Source organism: Lynx canadensis, chromosome A1, assembly GCF_007474595.2.
Source record: "Lynx canadensis isolate LIC74 chromosome A1, mLynCan4.pri.v2, whole genome shotgun sequence".
Classification (NCBI taxonomy): domain Eukaryota; kingdom Metazoa; phylum Chordata; class Mammalia; order Carnivora; family Felidae; genus Lynx; species Lynx canadensis.
The window spans coordinates 156,307,697-156,330,042 of record NC_044303.2 but is presented as its reverse complement, the minus strand read 5'-3'; the positions used below and the strand labels follow the sequence as shown (position 1 = coordinate 156,330,042).

The window sequence follows — 22,346 nt, the reverse complement described above, 5'->3', positions numbered from 1 at the left end:
TAGATCATCTTATGGTTGATTTGTCAAAAAACAAATTTTAAAGTTGAAGTAGTTCTACAGTTATAGTTTTGTAAAAAGTATATCATTTTCTTTTTCACTGAGGATGAGATTTTTTTTAAATTTTACTTTCCATGGCTCTTACATGTTTTTATCATAATCTAATACCTTTCTAAAATAGGACCTTACAGGATTTTATAAGGCAAAATTGGGACATCCACAGTACAGAAGTGAATAGGAAATATAAGGTATCAATGGCTTCACAAATTTATGTTGCACATGCTTGTCAGTGGAAATTGTTTATTCTTCTCTATTTTCTTGTGGTTAGATTATTCCATCAGTTATAACTTAATATAAATACCAAAAGTTTTCTTAATTATAACCATAGAAATGTTTTCTTTGCTAGAATTGTCATACAGGAAAACATTTCTAAAACTTTAAAGAAGGTGTAAAAGCTCAGTAAGCTGTACTTTAAACTTTGGGACTTGTTTCCTGGAACTGGTCCCTAATAAAGAGAAATTCTTATGGTAGTTAAAAGTGAAAACATTTCAGGATTAAATAATTGCTTCCACACATTATAGTAAGACATTAGTTTATTTTGTTGTATGAAAGAAGAGAGGTGGAAAAAAATACAAGTTGCACAGGTAGACATTATATGTTTCTGCTATTAGAGACATGTAAATCTGTAGAATGTGTTAGATTAAATTTATGCCTTAATTGCTTATTCTTTCTTGAATTCGAGCAAATAAAAAATGCTCATTAAATTAATGTGCAATGTAAGGGAAACAAAATCTAACAAAATGTGGTCTGATATTTAAACTTCACTTGCAAAGAGGCTATTTTCTCAAAATGGGTATTTAAAATTTAATGTGGTTTGAAAGCGTACTTCTTATTTGATTATTTATTTCAATTATTTGGGGGGTTCTGCAAGACCTGAAATACTTTTTAAAAAATGGAACCTTTATAATCTTTATGTTACAGTTTTGTCTTTTTGTTCTTACCAGTAATCTCTGCTTATTTACATATACAATACAGGCAAACCATTTTAAACAACTTTTTGTTGGAAAAATTAAAACTATAGTCTTTTATAAAGAAATATTTTCATGAATATGCAACTATATTAAATCACTTTCTGTGAGATTTTACAGATTTTTTTGTGAATTGAGATGGTTTCTAAGATTAAATTCTGCTGCCTTCTTTGCTTTCAAAACAGGAAGGATATGGAGTAATAGTGCTGAATCCCAATGAAAACTATATTGAAGTAGAAAAGCCAAAGATACATGTACCGTCATCTTCTGATAGTTCAGATGAACCAGCAGAAAAACGGGAAAGAAAAGATAAAGTCTCTAAAGAAACAAAGAAGCGACGTGATTTCTATGAAAAGTATCGTAACCCCCAAAGAGAAAAAGAAATGATGCAGCTCTATATCAGAGTAAGTAATAAGATTGTAACTTTCCTTCATTATTACTTTTCCTTTATTTGTATTTTATTCGGATGAGTTTATTTGATTAAAAGAAACTAAATTCTTTAATTTTTAACCATTCATTTCCCATGGTTGTTAACTCGGATGAAATGTTTTCTTTTTTAGTCAGTATTACAAAACACGTCATTCTTATTTCAGTGTGATATTTTATTGAAGTCTCAAAAGCAATTAATAATGCACTGTTCAAAACATCAGTCTTCATCTTGGGTGGTAATGGTTTTAATGCATTGTTTTCCTATGAGCAACCATCCATCCACGGTGTTTCAGCTTAACTTCTGAAGGCAGATGGAGGGAGGTAGAGTAATTAATATCTTAATAAATATTTAAACTAGAATAGTTTAGGGATAGTGTAATGAGGGAACTCTCTCCTTTGCTCTTTTCTTACCCGGTGAACCTTTGCACTTTGTGATGCTAGCAGCATGGGATCGTTATAGTAGTGCTACCCAAGGAGTTCTAATTCGTAGGGGGAAAAAACAATTTTATTTGCACTTTGACACATTCTGCTTGATATACATACTGTGAATTGTATATTTGAGACAGATTTATGCAATTTTCAAAGCCTGCATTATGGGTCCTAGAAATATAATTTAATAGTAAAGCATGTCAGAAATGCTACTGTGTGAGTAAAGTAGTAAATTGATATGTTCTTTGAAAGTGAGCAATTCAGAACATTTAAACATAGACAAATTAACACTTTATAAATTATATTGTAAGATGGGAGTGAAGTTTCAAATTATTCAGTTTGAGCTATTTTTACATTTCCTTTAAAAGCTCACTAATAAAATATTTCATACCATCATATTTCATATTCTTTAGCAGGAATAGATGACTTTCTAAGTTATTTTCTTCATTCTAGTTCGTGTCATAATCACTATACTTTTGGGAATTAAACTGTGCACATTCAAGACTATAGGTCAGTTTGTTGAGTAAGTTAGTGCAGTTAAGCAGTACAAAAGCAGCATATAAATTCTTAAGACCCAAAAAATGTATCCAGACCAAGAAACCCTAAAGTCCATCATACAGTGACTCAAGTAAAAGTTAGTCACATTGCAGTATTTGCATTTCTGAAAAGCATCTCACTATTTAATATATTATTTGAAAAACAAAACCAGTGATTAGATTGGAATCAAGTGCTTGCTTGTTCTGATAGAGTTATGTTACCACTTTTCTTTCCTATGGCTGCATAATGGTCGTGATGTCACCTTCTTCTCTATCCGTTGTACTCAGCTTCCTAATTATATGATCCAGTCTGTTAACCACCATTTTAGGACAGTTAAAAAAAAAATAATTCTGATATCCAGATTTCAAAAATGAATTGTAAAAGTTTTTGAAATCTACAAACCATTAAAAGTATTCACTTGCTTATGTTAAATGCAAAAAACAGTGATTTTGTGTATTAAGTTGTTTTTATTTTTTCTTAAACAGCTTCCTTTATTTGGCTATATGTATAGATTAAGCATCTATTTCTGACACCTGTATTGTGGGTTTCATATCCTCTGTTTTCTCTATCTCTTGTCAACATTGCTTGGATATTTTTCTTTTGTTCTCTTGTGTGTGTGCATTTTTTGTTTGTTTTCAAATATATTTCATTTAAAACAGCCTCTATTTAGGAGCCCCAGTGGCCTAATGGATAAGGCATTGGCCTCCTAAAACAGCCTCTATTTTATATATATGTGTGTATATTAAAGGGAGAATTTTTTTTTTAATTTTGCTTCATTTCTTAGATGTTATTTGAATTTATTTATTTTTTATTTAAATCCAACTTTGTTAACATACAGTGTAGTCTTGGCTTTAGGAGTAGAACCCAGTGTTTCATCTCTTAACATATGAGACCTAGTTCTCATCCCAAAAAGTGCCCTCCCTAATGCCCATCACCCATTTAGCCCATCCCCTCACCCAGCTCCCCTTCAGCAACCCTCGCTCTGTTCTCTGTATTTAGGAGTCTCTTATGATGGTTTGCCTCCCTCTCTATTTTTATCTTATTTTTCCTTCCCTTCCCCTATGTTCATCTGTTGAGTTTCTCGAATTCCACATTTTGCTTCATTTTAAACATCTCTCTTTCCCTTTGTTTTTTTTTTCTTTAATTCTTTTAGCTCTTTTACACTGCTGCCATTTTGTGCTTCTTATCGTGTCTTTTTCCTTCTTTCTTGTGCCATTTCACTCATCAGTCTCAGTTTCCATTGAAAGCACTTAAAGCAAAAACAGACTCATTTAGATAACACAACTATATACCTGATAATCTTAGTTATGAGTGTCATTTTTCCTTAGTAAATACCCTTTCTCTTAAAATCTTTTGGAATTGTGCAAAAAAGTAGAAGTGAGGTGGTACTCTTCAAACATACTTCTAGATGGTAAGGTGTGATCTTGTGTTGAGGAAGACAAGAATTGTTTGTGTTGTGTATGGTGGGTGAATTCTTAGGTAATTTTGATCCACTTAAGAAGTGATTTCTTCTTGTATACTCCTTCCCACTACATGTCTCCAAAAAGTGTAATTTTCAGGCACAGAGCATGGTATGTGATGGGGAAAATTAGCATTAATTTATATACTTCTTGGGGCACCTGGGTGGCTCAGTTGGTTAAGTGTCTGCCTTCGGCTCAAGTCATGATCTCGTGGTTCGTGAGTTCGAGCCCCACATTAGGCTCTCTGCTGTCATGACAGAGCCCACTTCAGATCCTCTGTCCTCCTTTCTCTCTGTCACTGCCCCACTCGCTCTCTCTCTGAAAAATAAACTTTAAAAAAAAGATTTAACTTAAATACTTCTTAACCATTTACATTTTGAAATTGATTATTCATTGGAATAATCCCATAAGGTAAGAGGATCAAATATTTTTATCTTTATTTTATAGTTAAGGAAACTGATGCACAGATGGCTCATTTTTGTCTAGGATCACATAACTAGTAAGTGGTAGAACTAAGTGTTGAAACCAGGACTTCTAATTATTGTAGATTCTTGCTCCCTTTCCTCTTTATCACATTGTTCTAACCAGTTGGAAACAAAATATATACATGAAATATGAATTTTAAACCAATTTAATAAAAGCATGATATGATATACTAAATGACATCTGATAATAGATTTTTGATCAGTTACTTAATAGATGCTATTAAATATTTATAAGCAACATATATAAAACATTTATATTATGTAAGTAACAAATATATGTAAATATATGTATGTGTATACATATATATTCTCTTTTAATAGGGTCAATAATATTGATCTAATTTTACATGAGAAGACTGTGAGTCAAAACTTAGTAATTTTTCCAAAATCTCATGACTTTGATTGTAAACTCCATGAGGGCAGGGACTTAGTTGTCTTTTGCTCACTGTTATATCCCCAGAGCTCAGAACAAAGTCTTCCTAATAAATATTTATAGAACAGAGCCTTCACAATAAATTTCTATTTGGTAAATAAGGTGGTGGAGCCAGGATTAAAATACCAATGTTTTTATTGGTCCAGCATCAATATATATCCAGCATCAATAAAGTATGCTACTTGATCTTCTGTAAGGAAACATTCAAACAAACCAAAATAAACAAAATTACATTGTTGGTCACCTACCTCAGTCTATTAGCTGAGAATACATTACAAAAATTGATGATAAAAAGTCAGTTCCTCAATATTTATATGATACCTTGATCTGTATATTTTCATCTGAATATATAAAAGTGGGATATCCTGTTTTCTTTTTTAACTATATCATTAAGATAGTAAAATTATGGATGAAAATGGAAATACTTCATGCCAACCTACTGCGATTTCTGTTTTACACACTTGCTCATAAGAGTAGAGCCAAGTTGTTGTACTTTGTCTATGCTGCACACACTTTGTGCTTTATGGGAACTGTAACGTTGCTTCCTATTCTTTCCTCTCATCCAAATTCTGTCCATGTTGTAGTACCCAGCTGAAATCTCACCTTTTCATATCACCGTAGTCAATAGTCTCCTTACTGTGACTCATGGATGTTCCTGTGAATGGTTAACTTATGTGGAATTTATCATGTGCTGTCTTGAGATATCTCTGTGTTTTTGTTTCATAATATTATCAATATTTATTTTTTTATGCCTTTCCTCTAGATCTCCCCATAATCCTAGAGATCTTTGAGCATGTTTTATAGGTCAATCCTTAAGAATAAACAGGTGTGAGCTAATTTTTACAGTAGTATAGAGCATACTATGAAGGAGTCAGGAACTGATAATAAACCCACTCGCTGGAATCCATACCCCTGTAAGGAGAGCAGAGCAAAAAGACTAGGCCTTAGTCTAGGGAAACCTAAATAAGGTGACTTGCAGCATAAATAGGGTTATTCTGGTATCAGACTGGATCATAAGAGGACAAGTACTCAGACTAAGGAAGATCAGTTAAAAGCACTGTACAGTATGTAGGTGGAATATAGGCAAAACTGACTGGATGCTGACCTATGTAATACTGAGTTAGAATTGCTTGAATATCTCTTCCCTAAGAGATGTAGCTGTGGGCTGTGGTGATAGGAAGTAAAGAAGAGAGATTAGACCCTGAAGGTTAAAAAAAAAATGCTGGGAGTGGAAGAGGGAAAGAAATGACATGGCCAGAGAAGGAAAACTCCACATGTGAAAGAGACATTTACAGAATAAGACTCTTGGCATAGCCTGGCATTACACATTGAAGATACTCAAATATTTATGGCTTGATTGCTTGTTGACATCGATCAAAAATCTCATCCCTTAACATGAGAGATATTTGGTGTCTAGTTTTCTGACGGTTTTTTTTTTTGGCATTTACATGAATTTTTGCAATTGTTCAGAAACAGTCAACTCATAAACTAACTGAAGCTTTCTTTTAAAAAATATGTTTTTGACACTCTGACTTGGGTTATGTTTAAAATATTGGTGAAGGCTGATAAATATCCCGTCTTCTCCTCTGTACCTGTTCTCTTCTGTGCTAATGCCACTGGAGCCATTTCTATCTTGTGTTTTAGCAACCAGATTTTATTTGTATTACAGCCAATGATTGTATAATCTCTGGAACCATTTTACATTCCTAGTATATTTAAGTATTTGAATTTCTTTTTTCTGGAATCTAGTAAATAGCCAAAAACCTCACTTCAAGTTTTTGTAAATATCTAGTATTAACAGGCAGAAATAAAGTAGAATCCAGGCCTAAAACTTTAAGTTTAGCAAAGTATAATTTTATTTTATATACTAAATGAGTATAAATAGATATGAGTAACTATTGGATTATGTAGCACATTTCTGATGCATTAGAAGCAGAGCTTGAGAGATCAAAGTACTTACTGTTTCATGTGGCAACTTTCCTTAAGTATGAAATAATGTACTTTCTGGCATATATTATGGCTTATTAAGGGGATTGATTTGGTCTAGGCAATAAACATCATGTCAGACATGCCTGGCAGGAAAACCTGCTTAATATGTTTTGTAATAAGACGGAATTTTTTGTTCTCGAAAACATCTGCCAACTGAATTCAAGAGTGAAGACAGAAAATGTCATCAATTTAGTGGTAATCCTATAAATTTAGTTTCTTTCTGAGCAACACATAGCAAGATACACAAATTTCCCAGTGTTAATCACCACTGGTTATAGTACTTTGTAAAACGATGAAACAAAAACATTTTATTTTTATATAATGTGTTAATTAATTCATAATGAATTTTAATATTTCAACTGATAAAATTTTAACAAGCATCTTGCCAACAGATCATTTTTTAAAGCATCTGTTTTTTAATGTGTTGGGTTGAGAACTGAGTCAAATGGCTAAATATGTACATATATTCTTTTTAAAAACATATTTCGACCCCCATAATTATAGATACACTATTTTTTCTCCTTAGACCACCAGGGGCTGCTGCTGTTCATACTGCATATTGCTTTCCTCTGAAACTGAGTACCCCCGTCACACTGCATCTTTTCTCTCTTCCTTTTTTCCCCCCTTAGGCCCAAATCTTTTAATATATAACTGGAAAGGAAAAATAATAGGCTTAGCTAACAATTTAATAACCAATATAAGAGTTTATATTTTAAACATTTTCTACAGTCCAAGACATTTACATTTTTCCAAATGAACTTAAAACCAGTAGTCATTGAAGGCACACAGTGATACTAATTATTTTATTTCCTCTTCAGAGTGTCTGAAATAACTTTCAGAATCATCCCCTTTGCAGAGATATAGTCTAGAGATGAGATTAAATGTATAGAATCTGAATGACCTGATTTTGAATCCCAGTTTTCCATGTAATATAGTGTGATTTCAAGTAAGTTAATTTCCCTTTGCCTCAGTTTTTTGGTCTGAAAAGTGGAATCATAATAATACATGTAAAGTGAACATAGTTTCTGACACATAGTCTTGGGCCTTCAGGGTCAGTCAATAACATCCTGTCTTCTCTCAAGTTCAAAATCAACTCAGAAAGTATCCAATTCTCAGGGTTTCTAGCTTTTGAACCGTTCAGTACCTTGTACCAGAAATAATACCTCTGTCTTACCTTCCTGAGTTTGGAACCCAGTGAGCAAAATGACAAAAAATCAGACAAAAGGAGATCAAAACACCAGCTTTTTGGGACGCCTGAGTGATTAGTGGGTTAAGCATCTGACTCTTGATTTCACCTCAGGTCATGATCTCACAGTTTGTGAGTTTGAACCCTTCATCAGGCTCTGCACTGACAGTGTGGAGCCTGCTTAGGATTCTCTCTCTCCCTCTCTCTCTCTCTCTCTCTCTCTGCCCTTCTCTCATGTGTACTGTAGCTCAAAATAAAAAATAAACTTAAAAAAGAAACAAATACCAGCTTTACTAATTGATATAGTTCAAATGGAAGCTGTGGCTTAGATCTGTGACTAAATTTAGATTACCTAATATATTTCCCCCTGAAAATAATTTTTACCCATTTTCCAAGCACCCCCACTTTGCTTTTCACATAATAGAAAACAAGGTGAAATGCATCCTTTTTGCAAGTAGATTTGAAAGATGCCCAGAAAGGCTGAGTTGAACATGCTGTTTTTTCTCCCAAATGTACTATATCAAGTAAGTCACTTCCCCTATGAGAGAGAGAGTGAAGGGTAGTGAAAGATATTGAGAATGCCACTCTAGGTGAATGTCTCCACCTGAAGCCAGGAGAGAAGTGGATCCCACCTGACAAAGTTAGCCCCTAATTAAAAGATCGCTTTTGGGGCGCCTGGGTGGCTCAGTCGGTTGAGCGACCAACTTGGTTTCCGCTCAGGTCATGATCTCATGATTCATAAGTTCAGGCCCCACATCGGGCTCGCTGCTGTCAGCCTGTCAGCTCGGAGCCCACTTCAGATCCTCTGTCTCCCTCTCTCTGCCCCTCCCCCACTCGTGCTCTTCCCCAAATAAATAAATATATTTTTAAAAGATCATTACTAGTTACACTTGCATTTTCTAACAACTCAGTAAAGCAATATTAAAATATTATCATTAAATGTTCACTACAGATTACCTTAGTTTCTTTATTTTAAGATTTTTGTTTAGGGGCATCTGCGTGGCTCAGTCAGTCGAGCATCAGACTCTTGATTTGAGCCAGGTCATGATCTCCTGCTTTGTCCAGACTTGCTTTGGGTTCAGTGCTGATAGTGCAAAACCTGGTTGAGATTCTCACCCTCTCTCTGCCCCTCCCCCACACGTGCTGGTGTGCTCAGTGCATGCACACTCTCTGTGTCTGTCTCAAAAATAAATCAGTAAACTTAAATACATTAAATTCTTTTAAAAAAAGATTTTCATTTAAAGGGTAAACTGGATCAAACTGGATTATAGGAAAAGTAGCCACAAAATTGTTTCATTTTAAAGCACTTAAAGGGCCTTAATTTTGTTTTAATCATCAGAAATCAATCTTTATGTTTTCATGTTTCATGTTACCAAAGCCTAGTAAACGGTAGATTTTTAATAAATATTTGATGAATGAATATTTGAATAAATACTTGCTTACATGAACCTACAAAGCAAAAGAGACAGACCTTTCACTATATCAATGTGCAGTATGATAGTTGAAAGAACTCTGATACTCTGTATGACTGACATATACTAACACTCAGAAAGTTAGTCCATTGTTCTATAAACCCACTTAACAACCCTGCAAGCCCACCATGCCATGGAGAAGATGGAGGAGTTTGTGTATGAGGTCTGGGAGGGACACTGGAGGGTCAACCCCTATGACGCACTCCCCGACTGGCTGAATGACAATGACTACCTGCTACATGGCCACAGACCACCAATGCCCTCCTTCCGGGCTTGCTTCAGGAGCATTTTCCGCATCCATACAGAAACTGGCAACATCTGGACCCATCTGCTTGGTTTTGTGCTGTTTCTCTTTTTGGGAATCTTGACCATGCTGAGACCAAATATGTACTTCATGGCCCCTCTACAGGAGAAGGTGGTTTTGGAGATGTTCTTTTTGTGTGCAGTGCTCTGCCTCAGCTTCTCCTGGCTCTTTCACACCATCTGTTGTCATTCAGAGAAAGTCTCCCGGACTTTTTCCAAACTGGATTATTCAGGGATTGCTCTACTGATTATGGGGAGCTTTGTCCTCTGGCTTAAAGTCAGCAAAATAATTAGATCTTTAGATTTAGAACAGAAATTACAGTGAAGACCAGAATTGTGCATTTATCAGTTTTGTCTAGCCACTGGCCAATTTTGGTGAGGGATTCTGCTATAAATAGGATGTGGTGGAAAGAAAAAGAACTTCAGGATCAAAGAGAGGCATGTTGTAATCTTAATTCTTTGACAGGCTGTGATGTTAGACAAGTCACCTCTCTGAGCTTCAGTCTCTTCTTCGGTAAAGTAAGGATATCATAGCTAATAGGCTGTTGTAAGGAATAAATAAGGTAAATTAATGCTTATGAAATCAACCAGTGGGATATCTACTATTTGGTATATCCCGTCTTCTTTATCTTCCCTCCTTACCCTCTTTCTTTCCCTTGGGAAATATGGGAAGAATTATGGCCAAATGAGGTCTTTTCCAATTGGTTTATAATCACTGCTTTTCAAACCTTTGGTCTCAGGACCCCTTTATATGCTTAAACATTATTAAGATCACTAAAGTGTTTTTGTCTACGTGGGTTATTATATCTATTCATATTTACGACAAAAAGAATTAAATTTGAAAAAGTATTTAAATATTTTAAAATAACAATGAGCCCACTAGATGATGACATAAATAACATACTTTTATGAGAAATGACTATATTTTTTAAAACAAACAAAAACACATAGAAGTGTGGCATTAAAAAAGTCTCTAATGTCTGGCTTAGTAGACAACAGCTGAATTCCACTTCTGTTTCTGCATTCACTCTCTTGTGATATGTTCCTTGTCAACATTTATGAAGAAAGTTTGGCCTCACACAGATATGCAATTATAAAAGGAGGGAGAATTTTAAAAACTTTTTCAGATAATTGTATATATTCTCCTTTGATGCTACGCCAATACTCAACAAGAAGTAGTTTCTTAAATATTACTTACTGTATGAATCTAAAACACATGTGTAAGTATTTTGTACTGTTTTCATGAAAATTCATTGGTCTTTGTTGTACTTTGAATGGATCTTTTGCTTGTGAATGACTTTACAACATCATGTATTAGTCGTTTGGAAAATAATGTATCATTGAACCCTATAGATCTTCCAAATATTGACGTATTTTATTAAGTAGTATCAAAAATTCCTTTCTAATACTATTAGAAAGGAATGCCATGTACCAGTGGCATCTGCAAAAATTTTAAGAATTGAAAAACTATTAAGCTTATCAGGGAGGATACAAGTTTCCCCAAATTTTAATTTTTAGCAAGAAAGTTCAATTTTTATCATTAGCAACAAGCACCATTTGTTGTTTTTTCTTCAACTATCAGGCTTATTTTGTTTATTTTCAAGAAAATGGTTTCCAAATACCCAACCTGCATAATCATTGTTTGTTCATCAGTCTTACAAGTAAAAATCATCTTCTATTAAAAAGACAGCTACCTTAGCTCACAACTCAGTCCATTGCACAACTACTTTTCCTCTAGACTAACATAATTTGTTTTGCAGGTGCTTTATGTGTACCTTCTAGTTCACTCAGAATATTAAACAAACATATACTCTGGGGTTGAGATTTAATAAAAGTAATTTTACTGCTCCACCAACAATTTTTAAGTGAACTTGCTTCCACCCACCCTCCCCCCCCCCTTCAGTGTGTGGCAGTGAAGAATGCAATGACTGCTAGTATAGTTTGGTACCACTGCTGTGATCAGTGCTAAGTCACAGGCAGTTTTTCTCCATTGTTTTCTTCACTGTTAATGCAGATGCCAACACAGTGAAAAAGACACATAATGTTTTAGTATTATTATTTTTAATGTTTATTCATTTATTTTGAGAGAGAGAGTGTGAGCCAGGGAGGGGCAATGGAAGGGAGAGGGAGAGAGAATCGCAAGCAGGCTCCACGCTGTCAGCGCACAGCCCAGTGCAGGTTCGATCTCACGAACAGTGAGATCATAACCAGAGCCAAAATCAAGAATCAGTTAATAAAGCCCCCCAGGTGCCCCTGTCTTAGTATCATGTGGATCCCCTTAAACTCTCAGAAACCTCTAGAGGTTTGCAAAGCACGTTTCTAGAAGCACTGGCCTACTTCTCTTTTTTGGAGTTGAATATACAGGCAACCAAACAAAGCAGTTTATAAGATTAAAATAAGAACCATTTTTTAGTTGATACGTTAGGCAACATGAAAGTAGAACAATATGAGCAGCTATGTAATCTGAAATAGAGAAACTAGAACGGAGTACATCATTTCTTTTTTCTTTTCTCTTCTTTTCTTTTCTTTTTTTTTTTTTTTTTTTTTTTAAGACATTTGGGCCTATCCAGTTTTAACTCTTCTTATCTGGTCTCAGGGAGCACTATGTGTAGACTACTTCACCTGTTCTCCATCTTCCTCACCATCTTCCTAGAAACTGAGATGTCAGTCCACATTGACCAGGCCATTGGAATTGGAGGACTTAGAATGTTTGTTTTCTTTTTCTACTGCTCGGGAACAGTAGAATAGAAGGCCCTGGAGAACCGCATGCCCATTTTGGAGTTTAGCAACCTACTTTTCATTTCCCATTTCTTTTTTTTTTTTTTTTCAACGTTTATTTATTTTTGGGACAGAGAGAGACAGAGCATGAACGGGGGAGGGGCAGAGAGAGAGGGGAGGGAGACACAGAATCCGAAACAGGCTCCAGGCTCTGAGCCGTCAGCCCAGAGCCTGACGCGGGGCTCGAACTCACGGACCGCGAGATCGTGACCTGGCTGAAGTCAGACGCTTAACCGACTGCGCCACCCAGGCGCCCCTTCATTTCCCATTTCTTTCCTCTAAAATGGGTGGCCTCTTGCTTCCCAGGAGGGCTCAGATATTTAGCCTGCTTTCCAGTTGAGGTCTAATGTACTACCAAATTCTACTAGTTCTGCACTGGTTCTGTCTCCCTGTTTTATGTTTGCCTTCCTTTGCAGTATACTGACTCTATAATGGTTAAGAGCTGGGTGCTGGTGTCTGTCACATGTGTACAGGGTTTTACACATAATATTCACTCAATAAATACTAGTTATAATTATTGTAATATTCTTAGTTTATGATCCCAGTTCCACGTGTCCACAACTCTCCATTTCTGAAGCTATATTCTTCCTAGTTCTCCAAATTCAATTCTTCTTTCTTGCCTAAAGTTACATTTGACAGCAACTGTCTAAGATACAATTGGATTGGGGCGCCTGGGTGGCTCAGTTGGTTGAGTGTCCGACTTTGGCTCAGGTCATGATCTCACAGTTCATGGGTTTGAGCCCCACATCAGGCTCTGACCCTGCTTTGGATTCTGTACTCCCTCTGTCTCTGCCCCTCCCCTACTCACTCTCTCTCTCTCTCTCTCTCTCCTTCTCTCTCTCTCTCTCAAAAATAAACAAATAAATAAAGGATTCTGTGTCTCCCTCTCTCTCAATCTCATAAAGCATGGATTGACCATGCTTCTATCAGGCTTTGAATGTGAATGGTGATTCTTGCATTTTCACAACTTGCACCTCTTTTTGGGAAAGAGGGACAATTTAATACCCTCTGTGTCCTACTACCCCTCCCTTTCTGGCTGGGGCTTTGTGCATACATTTGTCTAGTTAGGAATAGTTGTTTGTTTCTTTGTGTAAACTTCACACCTGTCTCAGGTATGACCTTGACTTTACAGATATGTAAAATGAGACTCAGATGTAAATAGACTTACTCATGGTTGTATACCTAATAAGAGTAACTAAACCAAATTTTGAAGCGAGGTCTATTGGACTGCGAAGCCTATGTTTTTCCTACTACTACATTGCCAGTAGTGAACATTTTTTACAAGTGGCTCTCTAAGATTTCTCTGCATATACATAAAATATATACACATGAGTGACTGAATAAGTGGATCTCTCTTGAATTGCAAGGCAATTGCTGCGATGCAAGACAAATAATATTCCCCACAATGCAATAGTTTATTCAAAGACTGCTGTTAGAGAGTTGCAGTGAGTGGATAGATTGAGTGTAGAATCTGGGACCCACCTTCTCTCCTCTGCAATAAGACACTGTCACGCTTTATTTTTGCCTGCACCCCAAACTGTCCATCTGGAACGTATGGGTTGTTTGACTGCAAAGGAGTTTGGTGTTATTGCAGGTGGGGATGAGAGAAAGCCTAAATCACCTTATATAATTGACTCAAAAGTGCTTTGTTTACTGTAGTTGACTTTTTTTTTTTTTAACCCTCCCCTGATTTCAGCTTGTCTGTAGGTTAAGTTTGCTTGATCTCGCCGTCAGCATGTTGCTCCACTGTTGAGCCAGTCCAGTATTCACATCTGCACAGTATGGTTTTATCAGTGGATGTGAACACCGCTGTGTGCATCTCTCATGTGTAGCATAGCGGGGCCATATAACAGGTTTACTGAGTGACTTGAATATTTACATTATAGACTCCTCTCATTTCAATTTGAATTGTATATGTGCATTTGTAAACATTATGAAATTGTGTATTTAGATTTACTTGCTCAGAGCATGAAATTGCTGCCTAACATACTCTATGTATCAGTATCATCTCATACTCATATTAATTTTATTCATGGGGGCGCCTGGGTACTTCAGTTGGTTAAGCATCCAACTCTTGATTTCAGCTCAGGTCATGATTTCACGGTTTGTGAGTTCAAGTCCCGCATTGGGCTCCATGCTGACAGCGTGGGGCCTTCTTGGGTTTCTGTCTCCCTCTCTCTCTGCTCCCTACCCACCATTAGCTCTCTCTCTCAAAAGAAAAAAATTTATTCTTAGCATTATTTTCATTATTTAATTTAGAAGAAAACATTGATTTTTTTTCCTTGAAAATTAACAGATTATAAGCTGCAATTAGTGGCTTATTTAGAGATCCCATAAAAACAAAGATAAAGTTTGAATATGAATCTCAGTGGTCATCATCTGCCAAGACTTTCCCTAATTTCTGTGGGTCCTAAAAATGATTCTTATACCTGAATCTGTTTTCCTAAAAACTTTAATATAGCTTCCAAATGCCCAATTTGGTGTTTGAAATTTCCCCCTGAAATTTCAGAAAATTTTCTCTTCCCCAGGAGGTGATAAAGAGATCACAGGCCTTTATCTTTCAGGATGCTATTATATTTGATAATTCTAAAATAGTTTGACATTTTTTAATAGTCACTATTTTTTATTTAGAAGTCTTTTAGACATTCTGGGCCAAAGTTTCATGTTTCTACTGAAGCAATAATAATACTCCATTTCCAGAGCTGTAAAATGGATTAACAATTTTTTTAATTGAACTGTCAGATAAAAATTAGAATTAGGATTTTATATTGTTAAATTAAACAAATCTATCAAAGGTAAAATCTCTTTTAGTCATTGAGAAGAGGAACTCGTTTTTGCGTTGTTGCTGTTCTAAATTTTTGGCAGTAAGGCATATTTTTTCCATATAAAAAGGAATGTGTCCAATTCATTCAGCCCACACTTGTTTACTATTTTATATAAAGAGTACATTTAGGAAGAACATTACTTCTAGGAGAAGGATTCCACCAGAATATGTTGCCAAAAGATAGTATCTGAAACCTGGTAGGCATTTTTCAGAGACATACCAAGTTTGACTGGTTTACTTCTAGATGTAGATGAGGAAACTGAGATTAAGAGAAATTTGCTCAGAATTGCACTATTATTAGTGACAAAGGTATTATTGGGATCTAGGTTTTTCTATTTACCATTCTGGTTATTGAAATTTTTATATTAGAACTGAATTTCTTCCCCTCCATTTGTATTTGCAAGTAGCTTCTCTGGCCTTTGTCTCAGTATCTGATGGGATTGGGAGAGAAGAAAATGGTGTGTGTGTGTGTGTGTGTGTGTGTGCGCGCGCGCGTGCACGCGCATGTGTTATTAGACAGGGGTAGGGGATAGGTGGTCATTAAGTAATTTAGATTGCAACCTAAAAGTTAGTTGAAAACAGTATTCCTAACATAATCAATTTTAAGATCTAAAAGGAAGAATATAAATTTGAAAATCTTAGTGCATTATATGTGAATTATGATGTTAACTATACTTCATTTGCTCTTAATGTTCTTTGTTTCAATTTCACACAGGAGAGTGAAAAACTTCCCTCAGAATTCTTGTGCAGACTGCATATATAATAATGCCATCAAGTAAAAGCTATTATTTGTGCATATATAGCTCAGTCAATTGAAGATTGCTCAGATTATCATCTTTTTTCATTGATTTTAAAACCTTTTATCACATCTTAACATCTCTGAATTTGGGATGCATCTTAAAAATTAATGGCATATCATGGATTATTTGGTGACTTTTTTTCTCTTAATGGTACATAAAACAGTACTACCTTTCAAAATTGATGGTATTGTAGGTGGATGAAATATTGTATGAGACAGGGTGCTTCATTGCACAATTGTAAGGGAACATAATTCTTATCCGGCACCCCTTGGGGTCATGCAGTACATAGACTGTGGCCTTACAGGGTAGCCCTAGTAGAGATGATGTGGAGATTTGTGACTCTTCTCACATTTTACCCCATATTTGATCTCATAAATTGAACAAAGACCACCTGCATACTGTTTGGCAACTAGTGACCCCTCAATAAATGTGTATTTATTTACCTATGCAATATTGTAATCAGTTGTATCCTTTTATTTGCCAAAGCCAGTGGAGAGCAGGTTTGATTCCCTCCCCCCCATTACTAGATGCAGTGTTACTAAGAGGTAGACACCTAGATGGTAAACTTCGATGGTAAATCTGGGACGTAATGACTAAATGATTATGTTAAATAAAGAATTTAGCCCCTCATCGTCTAGTTAGTCCTAATCATTTTTACTTTTAAAATTTATTTTGGTACTTTCAAGATGCCTAAAATAACTACTAGAATGATAAAAGTACAGTATCAGTTATAGGTTGTACTGTTTTAGAATACCTTCATTGATTTTATACCATCTCCCAAGTGCTAGATATTAAAAATAAAAAATGGGAGAAGAATAAAACATAATTTCTACTCAAGGCACATGAAATTAGCCAGCATTACAAGTCAAGATACCAGATGTATCTTGAAACTGAAGGAAATGTGTCCTGTTGAGTAGCACAGCTTTGATTGGACCTCTTCACATTTCAATTCATTTGAGCACTATTTAAATATGTTGTGTCTGCCATAGCCCTTTGTGAGATATGTAGATGGAAAAGCCAGAATCCTTGTTCTCCAGGAACTCACATACAGTCTTGGGAGAGGCCGAAATATTCTTAAGTAACTCTGATATGAGGCAGATTGTAGTAAGTATTTTGAAGTAGTTATATGTTGCATTCTAGGCATACAAAAGAAAAATGTATCTTTCACAACTATTAATATAGCATTAGTAATAAAAGTCAGACACTTAAAAGAGATTTAATTGTAGACTACATTGAATTTAAAATTTAAGAATTACTCTATACATTTTCTTTATTAAATACAACTTATTGCAGTGAGAACCTCTATTTTTATGCAGATTGTTTATATAAATTCTTTTACATTATGTTATATAATGTGATTTTTTTTTGTTGAGTATTATAAACCACTTAAAAAATTTGCCACTTTAAAAAAATTAATTTGGTGGATATTTTGACACATTCTGAAATTATCATATTTCAATTTTCACTAATGTAGTGATGTTTTATTCTTGATATTTAAAATGATTTTGCCCTTTTAGCTCAAATGAAGCTAATTAAACATATAAGCAGCATTTCAAAACTTTTAGAACCATATAATGTCCCTTAAATAATTCTGTCCTTTTGTTTTTACCTCCTCCATCAAATGATTTCTGGTATATTCACTTTATATCTGTGATGTATTCATTCACTCTTCAGGAGGAATAATGTAAGTTAATAATGCACCCTATCTTTTAATAAAGTTTTATAGATCATAAAACCCTTTATTCTTTAGGAAATATAATGTGAAGTTGATAATTAGTAGTTTTCATTAAAAACCATTATTTCTATTAAGGTGTACATTTTCTTAATTGCTAATGATATTGATGTTTGTTAGTTCCTTCTTATGTGGGTTTAAATAGTTATTTTTGGCAAAAGATCTAACCAAGCAACTTTCTTCAAAAAGGATTAAAATGATGAACAAATTAATCTTTATGGGATTCTTTGAAGGTCCTGTTCTACTGTAAATTACTATTAACTGTTGGAGTATCTTTTATAAGGTAGTTTAAGTAGGAGAGTTTCTGAGGAGGTTACATTCTGATTTTAAAGTAATTCTGCTCATGCCCATCCACATGCCTTTTTCACACTCCCCCTTTCTAGTGACCCCAGGTTTAGTTTTTACTAAAAAAGGTTTAACATAAATTAATCCCTTTGTGGAAATATTGTAAGCTTCATTTGGATAAAGATTCTGGGTTAATCATCTTTTTGTATCTTGTAGCACCTAACAAGTTGCCTTGAACATACATAATATTGAAAGGTTGTTGGATGACTTATTGGACTAAATGACTCTACTTTGAGATTTGACTTTACTTAGATAGTGGCCATAGGAAAACTGCTCTCGTTTTCTCTCTCCCATTTTCTTGCCCCTCTTTTCTTCACTTGTTCCATTCTAGCACCACTGACCTCCCTGCTATTCTTGGATTATGCCAGACATACCCCTGCCTCTCACTCTCTGCATTGGCTGTTCACTCTGTAGTGTTTGCCCCCAAATATATGCAATGCTAACTTGTTGAAATCCTTTAAGTATTTTCTCCAATATCATCTCAATAGAGATATATACCTTCACTATCCTAGTTATAATTACAACCCACCCATTTCCCATTCTGTTTACCTAGCTCTACTTTTCCTTTTTTTATAACACTCATTACCTTCTGATCTATCATATAATTTACCTATCCATTAAATATTGTTTTATTGTCTGTCTCTCCTGTTAGATTGTAAGTTCCGGGAGGGCTGGTATTTTTATTTTGTCATTGAAATGCCCCAGGTTTTTAGTACAATGTCTGGCACAGAGTAGGTTCTGAGTCAATATTTGGAGATCGATCTATAGGCTGAAAGGTATTGTTTTGTTTGGATTGTCATCTACTGGTAGGGATTGTCTTATCAATAGTTTATTGTACATGGTACCATTTTGAGAGTTAGTGTGCTACACATTGTTCTAAGCTCTTTGTATGTATATCACATTTAATCTTTCATTAGCCCACTCTTCACTGTATTGGGAATTATTTGCTTATGTTTTTGTGCTTGTACTTAATTAGGTATTTACTGTATCTTATTCATATTTGTATACACAGTGTCTGGTACATAGTGGGCACCCAAATATTTATTAAATGAAGATGTGAGTGATAAATGTTTTGACAAGTATAGCAAACTGACATTATAGGGAAACTCATAAAATGGAACCTAGTGACTCTAGTGACCAAATTAGAGAAAATATTTCTTTTAAAACTATAAAAACAAACCCTGAAAAGATTAAAAATTTTCAAAGGATAAATTTTAAAATATTTTAAAATATATTTGAATAATAAGGAATGTGTCCCATTTATTTTAAGTGGTATTAAATCTTATTAATAGTTCGAATAACAATAGTCACCATTGAGCTAAAAGTATGCCACAAAACAGTTGCCTGTTAACCTGAGATATTTGAAAAAATTTGAAAGGTTAGTCATAAAAAAATGCTATATTTAGAGGTCTAAACATGGTTTCTTTCTTGTTTAAGTAGCCTTCTGGCTTATTGCCCTGTATAATTCAGGGCACACTCATGTAGCCAGAGTAGTCCTGTAAAAAAGACAATGAAATGACCCCATCAAGTCCAGTCAGTAAGGAAAGCTGTATTCCCACTCTATATTCTAAGGAATTTTTGTCCTTGCAGGGCTTCCTTTGCTTTCTCACTCAGATTCACCCTGTCCTACATAATGAGGGTGATCTGACTGCCTTTTTTGTGTTCAGCAGCTGCCCAAGATACTGCTTTCTCCAGAGCCGTAGCTATATGCAAAGGGACCACCTCCCTGGTCAGAAGTGGGAGGTAGGAAGTGGATATTCTAGACTCATCTCTCCAGCCCTTACTTCTAGGGAGAAAATTAGGCAGTTACATTAAATATCCTAAGTTGATATATTAACATAATTCTCAAAATTAAGCCAGAAAGATTACCTAGTTAGCTTATAATTGTCATGTTCAGACATTTGGAATGAAATACTTCTTTCATAATATTCAGTTGAACACTTAAAAGTGGAACATTATGGAGAAGTATCTCATTATTGGACACTGTACAAGTTTCTATTCAGATTCTAAAGCATTCTTCACAAAGTCTTTTTTTATTTTTTTGTTTCAGATTTTTATTTAAATTCTAGTTAATCACATATAGTATAATATTAGTTTCAGGAGTAGAATTTAGTGATTCATCACTTACACATAACACCCTGTGCTCTTCACAAGTGCCCTCCTTAATACCCATCACCCATTTAGCCCATCCCCCCACCCACCGCCAATCCAGCAGCCCTCAGTTTGTTCTCTACAGTTAGGAGTCTCTTGTGGTCTGCCCCTTCTTGTTTGTTCTTTCCCCTATGTTCATCTGTTTTGATTCTTAAATCAGAGTGATACCATATGGTATTTGTCTTTCTCTGACTCAATTATTTCATTCAGCATAATACTCTCTTAGCTCCATCCACATTGTCGCAAATAGCAAGATTCCATTCTTTTTTACGGGTGAGTAATAGTCCATTTTATTTACATAAATATTTACATTTATGTGTTTATCTCACATCTTCTTTATCCATTCATCAGTCAGTTGGTATTTGGGCTCTTTCCATAGTTTGGTTATTGTTGATAATGCTGCTATAAACATCGGGTTGCATGTGTCCCTTCAAGTCAGTATTTTTGCATCTTTTGGGTAAATAACCAGTAGTGCACTTGGTGGATCATAGGGTAGTTCTGGTATTAACTTTTTGAGGAACCTGCAACTATTTTCCACAGTGGCTGCACCAATTTGCATCCCCACCAGCAGTGTAAGAGGGTTCCCCTTTCTCCGCATCTCACAACATCTGTTGTTTCCTGTGTTGTTAATTTTAGCCATCTTGACAGGTGTGAGATGGTATCTCATAGTTTTGATTTGCACATCCCTGATGATGAGTGATGTTCAGCATCTTTTCATGTGTCTGTTGGCCATCTGGATGTCTTCTTTGGAAAAATATCTATTTATATCATCTGCCCACTTCTTTTTTTTTATAATTTTTTTAAGTTTATTTATTTTGAGAAAGAGAGAGAGAACAAGCAGGGGGAGGGCAGAGAGAAGGGGAGAGAGGATCTGAAGCAAGCTCTGTGCTGACAGCAGAGAGCCTGATGCGGGGCCTGAACTCATGAACCATGAGAACATGACCTGAGCCGAAATCAAGAATTGGACATTTAACCAACTAAATCACCCAGGCACCCCTCTTCTGCCCATTTCTTAACTGGATTATTTGTTTTTTTGGATGTTGAGTTTGCTAAATTCTTTATTGATTTTGGATATAAGCCCTTTATCTGATAAGTCATTTGTAGGCATCTTCTCCCATTCTGAAGGTTGCCTTTTAGTTTTGTTGATTGTTCCTTTGCTATGCGGAAGGTTTTTATCTTGATGAGGTCCCATTAGTTCATTTTTGCTTTTGTTTCCATTGCCTCAGGAGATGTACCTAGTAAGAAGTTGCTATGGCTGATGTCATAGAGGTTGCTGCCTGTGTTCTTCTCTAGGATTTTGATAGTTTCCTGTCTCACATTTAGATCTTTCATCCATTTTGAATTTATTTTTGTGTATAGTGTAAGTGGTCCAGTTTCATTATTTTTCATGTTGCCATCCTGCATGTTGCTGTCCAGATCTCCCAACACCATTTGTTGAAGAGAATGTCTTTTTTCCATTGGATATTCTTTCTTGCTTTGTCGAAGATATGTTGACCATATACTTGTGGGTCCATTTCTGGGTTTTCTATTCTGTTCCATCAATCTGTGTGTCTATTTTTATGCCAGTGTTATACTGTCTTGATGACTACAGCTTTGTAATATAGCTTGAAGTTTGGAATTGTGATGTCTCCCACTTTGCTTTTCTTTTTCAAGATTGCTTTGGCTAAGCAGGATCTTTTTGTGGTTCCATATAAATTTGGGGATTGTTTGCTCTAGTGCTGAAAAAATGCTGGTGGTATTTTGCATGGGATTGCTTTAAATGTGTACATTACTTTTGGTAATAGAGACGTTTTAACAATAATTGTTCTTCCAATCTGTGAACATGGAATGTTTTTGCATTTCTTTGTGTCTTCTTTAAGTTCTTTCATAAGTGTTCTGTAGTTTTCAGAGTACACATCTTTTACCTCTATGATTAGGTTTATTCCTAGCAATCTTATGGTTTTTGGCTTTGGTTTAAGTGGGATCGAT

General features: G+C 35.2%; 1 protein-coding gene across 8 annotated transcripts in view; it reads left to right on the top strand.

The window, feature by feature from the left end:
* Window positions 1-22,346, top strand: part of FAM172A (family with sequence similarity 172 member A) — a 436,993-nt gene that overhangs the window by 177,015 nt on the left and 237,632 nt on the right. For all 8 annotated transcript variants that reach the window (XM_030324802.1, XM_030324786.1, XM_030324762.1 and 5 more), the window contains one exon: window positions 1,211-1,429. In XM_030324802.1, coding sequence (XP_030180662.1) covers window positions 1,211-1,429 — 219 coding nt within the window. The remainder of the gene's footprint in view (window positions 1-1,210; window positions 1,430-22,346) is intronic.